Source organism: Drosophila arizonae, chromosome 3 (genome assembly GCF_054131065.1).
Source record: "Drosophila arizonae isolate 15081-1271.41 chromosome 3, UAZ_ARI_1.0, whole genome shotgun sequence".
In the NCBI taxonomy this organism is placed as follows: domain Eukaryota; kingdom Metazoa; phylum Arthropoda; class Insecta; order Diptera; family Drosophilidae; genus Drosophila; species Drosophila arizonae.
In genome coordinates this window covers 23,071,931-23,086,374 of record NC_142923.1, presented here as the reverse complement: position 1 = coordinate 23,086,374, position 14,444 = coordinate 23,071,931, and the positions used below count along the sequence as shown (strand labels likewise).

At 32.9% G+C, this 14,444-nt stretch overlaps 2 protein-coding genes across 2 annotated transcripts in view; both read left to right on the top strand.

Moving 5' to 3' along the window:
- Positions 1–14,444, top strand: part of slam (slow as molasses) — an 85,664-nt gene that overhangs the window by 56,691 nt on the left and 14,529 nt on the right. The window lies entirely within an intron of this gene.
- Positions 610–1,541, top strand: LOC108609542 (pfs47 receptor-like). The gene has a single exon (XM_018001264.2). The coding sequence runs from the start codon at positions 656–658 to the stop codon at positions 1,268–1,270; it is 615 nt and encodes a 204-aa protein (XP_017856753.2). The 5' UTR covers positions 610–655; the 3' UTR covers positions 1,271–1,541.

Here is a 14,444-nt window from a genome sequence, read left to right as displayed (position 1 = left end):
GTCGAATGTGAAATATGGAAATCGCAAATGTAGAATAGAATGTAGAACATAAATATAGAACATAGTCATAGAACATAGTCATAGAACTTAGTCATAGAACATAGTCATAGTCATGAACATTGCTTGTATTTGATTATAGCAAAAGCATAAAACATAGCCCTAACTTAAGCAGCTCAATTTAAAAACTTGGTTTCTCTACTGTCCGCTTGACAATTATGGCGCCCCATATATAAATAAAATTATTTAAAAACAAAAAAAAAATTCTTTTTCAGATTCACAGAATTGTTTTTATGAGAAGAATAATACTTAAATTTCCATATATGATTTCATATTTTTGTAAAATAATCTATCCGTCTTCCGAGGAAAAGTGTAAATATAGTTGTAGTAAATATAGTTTTTATTATTTTATTATACCCATATATTTGTATATCCATATGCAATTCTAAGGAAACGATTAGTCCAAAAGTCTTAAAAGTATTCTGAAAAAAATGTACTTTTCGCCTTATCAATGGTTACTTCCAAAAAGTAATTCCCAAATTCTAAACAATTTATAGCACCTGATATCAGTGAGAACTGATTAGCAGCAGATATATAAGACACCCATAAGGTACCACCTGGCCAACAGTCTTTGACCTGTTATCAATCAGTAATTATCATGTATTCTTCAAAGAAACTTATTGCTTGTGCGCTAATTGTTGCCCAGTTGGTGGGCTTAATTCAGTGCGAAGTCTACGACAACACGGATAAGTGGGTCCTATCTAACAAGTCGAAGGCTTTTCCTGAAAACGCTGTCCTGGGCGGCTATGACTCATACGGCTATGAGAACTTCGTGGGACGAGTGGCTTACGCGAGCTCGATTCTGCCAGCGCGTGTTAGGGCCGAAACTGGATACGCTACATATAACACCGAATCCGTTGGTAATCAGGCCACCTCATACGAGCTGTTGGTGTCCAATGGGACGGTCAGCTATGACTGGGTGCGCAGCTTCGATGGATTCTTGGAGAGGAATGCCGTATCTGTGGGCACAAGTGCCACAAACGAGCGCGTCTACGTCTGCCGTGGCCGAACTGATGGTGGAATTTTCATTGGCACCCTGTATCTGAGCCAAAAGAAGTGCAGTATAAAGTATGAGAATTTGCCGCTAAGACAGCTGACCAAATATGAGGTACTAGTCCGCAAAGCTACGCCAGAAATATACAGAGCATTCCAGATGAAAGCAACTGATGTGGTTGATCAAGAAATGTTTTTAATTGTATCAGTAATATATTAATGATATACATATATGTATACCGATATATGTAATTTCAAGGCAAATTTAAAACAGTTTACTTTTTTTTATAACGATGACTTAAGACACATTCATTATTTTGATTCCTTTGAAAATAAATAATTAAATCAGGTGGAAATGTTGCAATCAAGATCGCTTTGAGCTCGAAATTAATCAAATAAATTAATTAAAAATGCAATATCTTTTATTTTTCTAAGGGAACAGAGCTTAAAACATTATTATTAATATCATGTCAATAGACTTTTTTATAATTTATTCAGCTATAGAGGAGCTAAATGTTAGATGTATCTGCCAAATGTTTTTATTGTGCTCCCAGTTGATTGTAGTTACCACAGCTGAATGTTGCAGTCAACAATGATCCAGTAAAACATAAAAGCGAAAACTCTTTATAAATAAATATATTTTTATAGAATTTTTCCTTATATATATCATACCTTATTTTATTGTGCTTGAAAATTTTGCTTACAATCATATAAAGCTGCTACGAACTAGACATATTAACTGAGATATTTATAGTTTTGCTGTTTAAGGGCTTTCTGTTTATTTAATTGGGGGACCACGCCTCGATATGAGTTCCTTACTATTTACTTACTGTCTACTCATTAACTAATTTTATTGGGAATTTTAAAGTTTATATAATTATATGGTTATTAAAAACAAAGTTTAGAGATTAGAATTTATGTCTAATGGCTCAAATAGTTTTCAATATATAATAGTTTATGCTATTTACGTATAAATACATAAAGTATATACATTCATATATAAATATATACAGATATATATTTATATATTTACTTGTACATGGCATATGCTGTCTACTTTGTAGTAGATTAAGAAAGCCTGCCCAAATATAGATATCCTCAACTCTCGTTTAAGTTGTTTTTTAACGGTTTATTGACTGGCCGCGGGCTGTGACTTAACTGCTGCAATGTCGTCCTAATAAGCAGCATCCGGACACCGTTACGTGGGTCTTGGGGGCTTCGGTTGTTCTATACATGAATATATACATACACACATACAGACAGACAGACATCTACCATGCAGCTACAGCTGCTCTGTGGCCGTGCGCCTTGTCGAAATTACGCTCATAAACGTGACTTGACATAATAATCTCTGACTGGAGCTGTGAGTGCGGCCGCTGGCTTTGTCTTTTGGCTTCTTCTGCCTTTGTTGCTCACGTATATACATTTATGTATATACATACATACATATTTCTTTGTATATACATATAGATTCCTTTTCAGTTTTCGTTCTTTTTTTTTTTTTTTTTTGTCAAAGGTGGCGTTAATTTTTTTGCCGCCTTTTGTTGTATTTTCTTTTAATTCTTTTTTTTTTTTTTTTTGCTTTGCTTTTGTTGTCTTTGCGGGGTCAAGCTTTCTTTAGTTTTTTGTTGTATTTTTGCGGGTGAGCAGCCGGTTGGCTAATATTGCAAAAATTTCATTAGTTTTACAAACAAGCAAACAAACAAAGCAAGAAACAAATATTTGCGCTTGCATTTTTTAGCAGTTTAGTGCCAGTTGTTGCTGTTCACTTTTTTTTTGTAATTCACGTTGTTGTTGTTGCTGTTGGCGAGTGCTACGTTTTTATCTAAAATACAAAAAAAAAAAAAAGGCACCGCCAGCTGGGATAATGGACAGGTTCAGGTGAAGCCAAGGGTCGCCAGGGAGCTAGCGTAAATAAATAAATGGCAAAGCAGAAAGTTAAAACTAATATCGAAACATCGAATCCTACATACACTTAACAAGCTGTTGCATATAAATATTTAAAAAGCAGCGTAAATATAAAATAATCTCCGACTTGTGACTTTATGTTATGTATTGTATAATATGTGATTTACGAAAAGCAAAGGATTGTCCGAAAAATATATAAATAATAAACTAAGAAATCTTTAAAATACAAATGAATTTAAGAAATGCTCAAAGTATTTTCAAGTATATCAATTAAAAAATATATTAGTTTCATTTTCATACAACTGACAATTATAAGCTTAGATTGGAAATTGTATAAATAATATTTTTTTAAATGCTTGGGTGAGAAAACTTTTGAGTAATAACAATAATGTATTAAAAATCATAACTTAGAAACAAATTCTTTCTATGCTCTAAAAGCTACAATAAGTATTGTGGAATTTAATTGTTAAACTTCATATTCAAATTTTGTATTTTTATCGTTTTTTTTTTTTCTTTCTAAACAAAAATCTAAAATCGTAAAATCGGTCAAAACTATTAAACGTGCAAGTAAAATAAGAATAAAAAAATATATTTAAAAAAAAAAAAAAAAAAATTGCTATACAAAAATCGGAAATTTTAAAATCGATCAAAAACATTAAACGCGCAAATGAAATAAAATATAAAACATAAAATTAAAAATGACTTAAAGATCTAAAATTATAAATTCGGTCAAAAATAAAGAAAGAAACAAACGGATTTTTAAATATAAAAAATAATATTAACAACAAAAATAGTAAATATTTTGAAACGAACAGCATGTCTTTGGCCTAAAGAACCCCGCGTTTTCATATACCCTCATTTAAAGCACAAGAATACAAATGGCGCGTGCGATTTTTTCAAAATTGCTTTGGCTTTTTAATTGAAAAGTGTAATGGAGCGGGAGTTAAAGTATAGTAAACTATTGTATAGTATGGAATAGTGTTGTGCATACACGCTAAATTGCTTTCATACAAACGCATAAGCTAGAACATTTTACACACACTCGTATATCATATTTGGTTGCTCGCTAATTTGGTACTTTAAAATGCATAACGTCTATCCATGTGTGCCGCATGGTTATTTTTTCTTTTATATTCATATATAATATATAATGTATATATATATATTATTTTTTTTTTCGTTGACCCATGTGTGTGAAATGCTCTCATGACTTCACAATAACTAAACAGACGACCCGTTTCGGAGTAATTAGTTGTCTCTCTTGTCCTTTGCCGCCACATGCCCGCGAGCCAAAGAAAATGGCGCAGAGTCATCTGAGTAGGGGCGTGAAATGTGGCTTGCCCAGTTTGTTTGATACCCTTTAATTTGTTCAGCTATATAGCCTACCATTTTTAAGGTGGTATATACAGAGTATTTATTAGGCGGACTTAATATAAAAAGTTATATTCATTATGAATACCCATGGGTCTCCCTAGAATCTTCCTGATTGAGAAAAATTACATTCTAATATATAAAAACTATACAAAATTCGTACTTATTTGATCTCTATATATTAGCTCTACAAAATTCTGAAAACTTGTTATTTATTTATTTTTTTTTATTTTCTATTTTAATTTGCTTCTAATTATCTTATTATCTTATCTTATTTTTAAGAATATTTCTATTATGTTTTTGTAGTCCCTGGGTATCTCTTAGTCAGTTTTTCTTTTTCTTTAGACATTGTGATTTTTATTATATTACCACTAGTCTCAGACACACCGGCTATTTCGACTGCTTCGAGAAGTTTGTTTATCTACAAATCTACAAATATTGTGAGAATGTAATTTTTAAAAATAATTCATGAATTCGTAACATATTACTAAAATACCTTTAAAATAAAACTTGAGTCTGGCTGTAATAAATATTTTTTATTATAATTAATTTTCATTATTATATTTATGTTGATACAAGCCTTATGCTGGGAGCCCTATTTTCTGTAGTATATACAAAATTCTATTCAATTTTTTTTACAGGTAGAGCATTACGTGAAAGCTAAGAGTTGGTCAAGTAGCTGTGTCCCATTTGCCCCTTATCACCTAGGTACATAAATTATGACGATGAGGTTACTTTGTAATCAGCAAATTAAGTTTATAGCCGCTGGCATATTATATATATATGTATATGTGTATGTATATAATAAACAAGGCAAACCCGAAATGAAAAGTAAACTTGACGCCCACATTTTTTGTGGTTGTTGCTGTTGCTGTTGAGCAGGAAATGTGAGCAAATTTAAAGCATTCCATTTGGCACTGACAGCAGCGCAAACAATACACAAATCAGTCATTAAATTGTGCTGCCATTTAGCTTGGGATAATCGAAATTTTAATGCAATGCCCGCGATATTTGTTTGCACAGGGCCAAAATGGGCCACCTTATACGGGGAGCATCCACACTCCGCATCCCCCATTCCTCATTCCTCACTTCTTGCTTGCTGCCATTGTCGGGTTGTCGGCGCCATCTAAATTTGCGGCCTGTCGTGGTTTAGCCGGCATTGTTTTTGGCACACACTTACACACACACACACACTAAAAAAGCAAGTGTGAGAATTTGGTGGTGCAGACTGTGGCTCTGTGTATGTGTGTATGTGCCCGTAACCGGTAACCGACACATGCGGTAATTTACCTAATTTTCGGGCGTTACACCCACAGATCCTCCTACTTGTTGTTGTTGGCTGCGCCAATAGAGCTGATTGGATTTCCGCGTTTGCTTCGGCGACTCTTGCGCGTAAAACGCGATTTCATCGAATGCGCCTTTCAGTGTGTTAACGCATTTTAATATCAAACATTGTCAGAGCTTTCTCCAGCCACACAATAACGCTGGCTTCCCACCGATTTCTTTGTAATGTTCCACAGCGCTGCCAACATTTTGTGGGCATAACGAAAATTCTTCCAAACTTGACAACGACTCGCTTTGAGTACGCAAGTTTTCATTATGCATTTTACATGAGATCTACCTCCAACAGCAGCAGCCCCATCAGCAGCAACAGCTTTGTACATTCGTTAATGATGCTCCTTTGAGGCCTTAACATTACTTTTTTTTTTTTGGCGATTTGTGGTGGTAGCTGCTAAGGGCTGAAAGCCATGATGGGATTTGCTAGATAACTTCCTGGCTTATTAACATTTTTGCATGTATACTTAAAGGTCAGCTGCGCGTCTGCTGATAGGTGCGTTTGATAGTTTAATAGGCTTGTTTGGCGACCCTTATCAATACTTAAGTCTCCTAAATCTTACGATGAGCAAAAGTATTGGCAAACATATAAGATGCGAGCATATTAGACTGTTTATTAGGTTTGTTAAATTATTTTTGTAAATATTGCTACACAAAGATTTTTAAATCATATTGATTATATTTAAAAAAAAAAATAAACATTTTTCTAAATTTAATTTTTTCTTAAATATTTTAAATATATATATTTTTTATTCTATTTTTTGTTTGCTTTTTAGTTGATCTTAGGCAAACAAGAGTAATTTTATGAAGGTAAAATTATTAATTTAGGAATTCATATGAATTGGAAGTATTAAGAAAAGAACTTTTTACATATATATCTAAATATCTAAAAAAAAAAAAAGGTTATATTGCTAAATTTTCATATACAAAAATATATTCAAAACGTTCGGAAATAGAAAATTTATATACAAGTTCAAATATTCAACATTTTGAATTTAAATTCTTCAAATAAAATATTTTAAAATTAATGGAGATATGAGACAAATATTATTCAAATAAAATTCTTTTGAAGTACAGATTATCATTTAATTTTCAATTTTCATTATCACTAGATTTCATTTGAAATTCATGCATATATAGTTTAAGAATCGATAGAGTATTTGATAGTCTAAGTAGCATACTTTATGTTGATCTTCAATCGTTTAATATACATCAGCATAAGTCAGTTCAATTAATATGATGCAAGAAGAAAAAAACGCAAAAGATCCGAACGGCTGTCAAAATGTCAGGCGAACTGATTTTCATTTGGGTTTATTTTTTGGTATTTATTTATTTTACTTTTTTTTTTTTTTTTTGGGTCAATTTGGGTCTACTCAGCCGTCGATGTGTTTGCAAAATACACACATACATATATCGGTTGAGTATGGGAGCTGCAACATATGCTGGCGGGGCGCACCTGCCAGACCCAAATCCGAGCTCGCTGACATGCTTGCCGGAGCTGTTTTAATAAGACACGGATTATCGCCTGGCATTATTTCAATCACATACCAAGTGTCGAGTATTTAGCAGACAACAAACACGCGCCAAGCTCAACGACCACGCGTGCTCTCTCATTCTCTCTCCCCGTCTCTCTCTCTCTCTCTCGTTCACATGCTCGCACCATGTCTTCGTCGTTCCACTGTCAGGCGGTAGAGCTGCTAAAAAGCCAATAAAAATACTTTGTTTGACAAATAAAAGCCGCAGTGAGAGCTTTGGCGATAAAAATTTTGTAGATAGCGCCCAGTTGGTTGCAAAGGGGCATCGGGACAGCTGTTAGCTGTTGGCGAATGCCTTCTTTACTAACTGTCACATAAAGCCACATGTGTAGGTGTCAATGTGTTAGTGTGTGTGCTTGTGTGCATGTCGAGCAGCTTCTTCGCATCGTTTGACTTTACGAGCCGTAGTGGAAATGTCCTGACCATCTTGTCTGCCAGAGTCCCAGTTTACACTCTATAGCAGTTGGGTATTTTCGTCTGCGTCTGGCATTAGCTAAAGCTGATCTCATGTAATTTATTTTAAATATACTTTATGTAGACACATTGAAGCGATTATAAAGTGAACCGACTAAATCTATCTAAATTAATTGAAAGGAAACTCAAAAATATACTTTCCAGCATAACTTGAGCTTAAGTATTATAGATAATTTGTACTGTTCTATTTTTAAATTCGTTCAGCAATTATGATTTTTTCATATTAATAGATATTTTTTTAATTTTGCCTATTCAAATCTAATTTTGTCATGTTTATTAATTTTTGTGCATGAGCTATAAAGAATTTTTATTCTCATTGATAGTATTAGATTCTCAAACTAAAAATGAATTCGCTGACTCAAAGTAAATAAATCAAAAGTAAAATAAATAAATGCAAAATTAATTCAATATAAAAGCTGAAATTAATTGCATTTAGTAAATAATTTGTATTCTCATTGATAGTGTTACATTTTCAAACTAAAAATTAATTAGTTGGCTTCAACAAATAAGTTTTAAATAAATTAAATATAAAAGCTAAAGTAAATTGTTTGAAGGCAATCAATTGAAAATAAATGTAATATAAAAGCTGAAATAAATTAAATTACAATTTAAAATAAATAATAATATACAGTATTTGAGCATCGACTTGGCTCGCCTTTTATAGTTTCTCGGGTTTTCTATTTGATTTTCTTAATGTTGACTTCCACTGAGTAGTCGTTGTTGTTGAAAATCAGAATGACAGCGACAGCACAAATGGCCAAAAACAATAACAACACCAACTAGTTCCGTATGCTATGCCATACATATATGTACATATGTTGTTAGTTCCTTTCGACGGTCAATGTTTGACAATAATCAACGGCGACGTCGGTGTCGCGACGTCACATCTCATATGTTTGCCAAAATGAGCAGACGTCCGTTGTGTTGTTGCCTGTTAACCTGGCTTTAAAATCAGCTGATGGCGACATCAGTTCAGCTCATCATCACCATCATCATGATTATCATCATCATCACAGCAATGTCTGCGTGACTTGGCGCTGCGCTGTCAGATTTTCAATTCGTTGGGCAGGAGGCATTGGCGAAACTAATTAAAATTGTCTGGCCTGATATTTTTTGGGCGGCACTGAAAATGTGTTAAGCGCGCTATAGCAATACGAAATTGTTGCCTACTTTTTGGCGCAGCCTGCAAATTGCAATTAAAGATGACAACAAGCGCTGCAGCTGCTGCTCTCAAGCACGTTTCGGACTTCAAATGCTCGTTAAGCATTGCGTGTGCCCGCTATTTGTTCATATGCTGCAATTATGTGAACTCACACACACACACACACATACGCAGAGCCATTCGCACACATTGATTTTGGCAACATTATTAATCCACTGACCAGTGCATGAACATCAATGAACATCAACATTAAGTGCCCAGCCTGCTGTTTTAACGTATTTAATTGCAATGGCTACACACACACTTACATAGAAATAGCTGATAGGAAGAGCCATCCACTAATAACTTTTGCTTGCCCGCCGCCTGAGAGCAGTAAACTTCAATAAATTGTTGCAAATATTTTTGAATTGGCCAAATATTTGCCAGCATTTGAGCATATTTTTGTTTGTGTGTTTGTTTGCTTGATTGCCTGTTTGCTGTATGCGCTGTCTGCTGTCGCCCGGCCACAGCTGCTGGTTTCTATATACAAACATACGTGTATATAGTTGTCAAAGGGATTTTTAACTCGTGTCAAAAGGGGTTTTACCCATTTAAGGTCAACTGTCGTCATTCGAAATGTCAGCTAAATATTATTTTCTCTTGTTGGTAGATCAACTGTTAGTGGACTATGAGAATCAGAGTATAGGATTCAAATATAGATAAATAATAAAATAAAATAAAATATAGATAAATAAATAAATAAAAAAATAAATAATAAAATAAAATATAGATAAATAAATAAATAAAAAATAAAAAAATAAAGCCATTTAAAAGATATTCTTCAGGCAGATCTCAGTTAATTTTAGAATTTAATGTAAAGCTAATCAGGTCGTCTCTGACAGGTATCGAACTGCTTGATTTAATTATTATTATTATTATTTTTTTTTTTTTTTAGATCTTTATATTTTATTTAACAAGTTTTTCGCTTTCTTGGCAACCTTTTTTTTTAGATTTTGTACTCTGGGGAATGTTTACTAAATCTGAGATGATCATACATAAACTTCATTAAATATATATTGAAAAAAAAAAGTATTTTATATACAATATTTACAGTATTTTATCACATACCTTTTGAGTGTCATTTTCCTTGGCCTCGAAGTTTTAGTTCTGGCTTATAAATTTGGCTGATGACCAGGACGTTGAAAATATCTCATTTACCATGAAACATTAAAAATTCACCTCAATAATTTTGATTGGGTAACTCTAATATTGTTCAAATGAGCGGGTTTTCGGATAGGGAATGCAATGGAATTGGAGTGCACTTCTATATTGCGGCTTTGCTGTACAGGGAGCACTTATTTTTATGGAAGACTTCTCTTTCTTTTGGCTGGCATTCACCTTAGCACCAGTATTACCCAGCAATATCGTTTAAGGCGCAGTCCTTCCATAGACCTTAGCTGTGCAGTGTTATCCTTGTAGAACAGTGAGCTGTGTTATAAATTTAGTCGGCTTTGCTCTTGCCCCATTGCTAGATTATTGTACCTACTGTGACCTCACCGACGAAAATTTCCGCCGCGTAGATCTCTTCTTATATTTTTTTCAACTTTTCTCATTTTTCATTAGAGTATAAATATGAATTAAGCTACATAAATTAATCGACTTCAAAACTAACTCACTCTAAAAAGTAATGCCCCGTCATCTACACAGAAGTGTCAATAATCGATGGCAGGCAGCTTATAAAATATTGCATTCGTATAAACAGATTATGCTTTCACTTTAGTTAAATATTGCAAAATTACCTAGTGTTTGGTATTTATTTATTTATTTATTTATTTTTTTTTTTTTTAATCGAATTTAGCTAGCTTATAATCTCCCACATGAAGACTTATATAATATATATTCGACTGAGCTTTACCGTAAACTCGTCTGGTCACGTGATATTTCTTATCTATTCAATAATGTTTTGACCACAGCACATTCTACTGTTGAATATTGAAAAATAGGAAAAAAAAAAAAAAATTACTGTGTATTTTGCTGAACTTTTGTGCATATAGTCGACATGGCTAATTTAATGGTCGCCTCTTGTTGTTTATTTACAAAATAAACTTTTCAAGTGGACTGTGAAATTTGGCACGTGTGTCGGTTTGCTTCTGTTTGCATATGCGAATCTGAACAAATGTGTACATTCGTGTGGTCATTCTTTTAAAGGCATAACAATGAAGCCGCTTACAATAACAGACAATCGCTCCGACAGCTGCTGGCAGGCAGTTAGGTAAACAAATCAACAACAACAACAACAACAACAAGAACAATGACAACAACGACAACAAAGCCAAACAGCAACAATACAATAGCAACAGTGAAAAAACATTTTAAATCGCTGCAAACATCAAAACGTTAACAAACACCATGGCAAACCACAAAAATGGCTCTGTGTTTGTGTGTGTGTGTGTCGCCGTTGACTTTTTGGCATTTTTAGCGAGAACAAAAAAAAAAAAAAAAGAGCGTATCCAAAACATATATATATAGAAGCTGGAGCTGAATCTGGAATATCTAGATCTGAGTGTTGAGCCACACTGGACAACAGTGTCAAATAATACTGGGGACAGCGAACGATGTCACGGACTCTTGGAACGTGCGAATTTAGCCGCAGATTCTGTTGGCTCTGCTCTGATTGCTACTGTTGTTGTAATACCCTTTACAAATGATTGAGACAGGGTAGTTTCACTGATTGCACAGCTATGTTATAGACGGCGAAGTATACTGGAATTATATAGTGTTAATTATTTATGTATTTATTTATACTTTACATTGCTGATATTAATTTTGAAATCAAAGACATTAATATTTTAATTTGCTTGAGTCATCTTAACCTATCAATTAATCAATTAAAATTTTTATAATTGAATGCAAGTGCTTTAGTTCTCGATTTTATATTAATTTCTTATCTTTTATACATGCATAATAATTTCTAATAAATATTATTATAGTAGACTAACTTAAGTTTTAGTTTTATATTAATTATAATCTCTAATTTATGCATAAATATAGTCGAATTCCTTTCTTACAGTACTGACTAAACTCTTAGTTGTATATATGTATTTATTCTAATCTCTAATAAATAAAGAAATATAGTCTAATTTCCCATAGGAGTCCACTCATTATGCCAATATACATATACGCACACTCGATCGGCGTTTCCTCTACTAACTACAGGGTATTTCATAGTCGCTCATCACACCAACTACCAAAGCTTTTTGCGCATTTTATTTGGAAACATTGCGACAAATGCCTGTGGGCGAAAGGGGAAGAAAAGAATAGAATGCTGACTTCATGTGGGTAAATTATGAGACTAGGTTATCTCGGTGCACACTTAATGGAACTGAACGTTGCGATTGCACAAATTGTGAATTATGTCTATAGTATTTATATACATAAATGCCTATATATATGTATGTGTGTGTGTTTGCGGCACACAAATGAAAAAAGTTTTGAAAGCAGCCGAATTCGGTATTTATAAATAATAATAATAATAATAATAATAAAATGATCGAAAATTAATTAAAAATGAATATACATAAATACAAATATAAATAACAAATTAATGTTTTTATATAAATCAAGAATAATAATATAATCTATAATGTATACCGTAAGTTGATTAAAAATAAAGTGTGTCATATAAATAAATATAAAATAATAAATATTATTAATATATGCATATATAAATTAAGTATATAATTAATATTATTAAATGCGCCCTTAAATTATTGTAACTCTTTTTTAAAATTTTTCCCCATTTCTGCTCGAGCAATACTTTGACAGTTCGCTGATAAAATTATTGCAAATTAAATAAATTTATTGCAAATAAAAATAAAAAATATATATATATATATGTAGAATAAAACCGGAATAAAATGAAATTTGGGATACAGCGAAATCGGGCAATCGTGGCGCACGTGTCTCGCTGACAGAATAAAACGATTTGAGTCCGCACGGCAACAGCGCCACACGTGACGGGGAAAACCGTAACGTTCAAATTTCCGGATCGAAGCGGTCATTCGGGCAAGCGGGCGGCGTGCCCAGCTCCCATTGGCCAGTGCCCAGTGCTGAGTACCTGGTGCCCAGTTGGTGAGGTCAGCAGCTGCAGTGGCTCTGGCAGGGGTGCGGCTGGCTATACGCAATTCATAGCATTTATTGCGTCACTTGTGAACACGTGAAATGCGCTCTAAGCTGTTTAAAATTAAACTTAATTATTAAACGATTCAGAGCAGCCGCCAAGCTAATTTGACTTACATGAATGAATGAAATTTCTCACTGATAACACACACACGCACGCACACACACACGAGTATGAAACACAACCCAACCCGCGCCGCAGGCAGCGCTCAAATCGCACATTGAATATCAATTTGTGTGGTCGCGCGAGTTGGCGGCGAGTCGAGGAAACCGCAAACTCAGCAAGCTAAGTATTCGATCCGGCGACCACACAAACTGCCGACTAGGCACATACATATTTATAAGTACCTAGAGCGAAACAAGCGTACACACATACATATGTATGTGTATTAATGTATGCATGTATGTATTGTGCTGTAGTGCTAAGACGGCCAGAGAATACGAGACAGTCGCATAAATGCGCATAAACCATTCGAAACCGCCTATTATCGGGCATATCAATTATATAATCATCTTGGCTATGCTCTCAAATTGCCAAATCGTTGCATATTGCTTCAATTGTAATTGCTATGATTAGCCGAGCAATAAGTGTTTACAATTTACCAAAATTTAGCAGTAATTGAAGATTTTCATTTGAAAAGGTTTTAATTCGAAAAATCTATATTTTCAATATCTAACTGAATTTCATATTTAAAATGAAAATTTAATATAAGAATTTGAGATCTGACGAATTTTTTAGTTTTCATGTTGAACCTTATTAACATCTATTTATTGTTGTATTCCACTTTCAAATTAAAATAAAGTTGATATGTAATATATTTAAAAAAATATATAAACAACTTTTTAAGAAGTCTGTTTCGCATTAATACAATTTTATTTATAATTTTTTAGTTAGTTTAAAAATATATTTTAGAAACCAATTTTTCGCTGCAGCTTCAGTGAATTTTTATTAAATTAATATTTATTATTCTTGATTATTTCCCAATTTATTCTTATGATTAAAAAAATACTTATAGAAAAAAACACAATTTTTATTGAAGTTTAAACGTAAAATTATAAATCAGTAATAATGTTTGTTAGACTAGACAAATCAGTTCTTTATGTATATTATATAGCTATAAAATTTCTCTGTTTCAAAATATTTGTAAGTTCCTCTCAAATTTGAAGATTTTTATATCATATAAATTTTTTTTAATTCGATTGAGCTTTATATCTAACATAAAAATTGTAAAACAATTCGTACATAAATATTTGAATTTTGATAATTAGAGTTTATGCTTTAATGCTGCTCTGAGAACATTTACAAAAATGTTTATTCATATCCTAATCACGTTTCATGATCAATTCGTCTAGTTTTCAGAATTTCCAACTTAAAATTTAATTGATATAAAAAAACAATAGAAGGAAATTTCAAGGAAATCAATTCTCATTTCCGCAGTCAATTTATATGA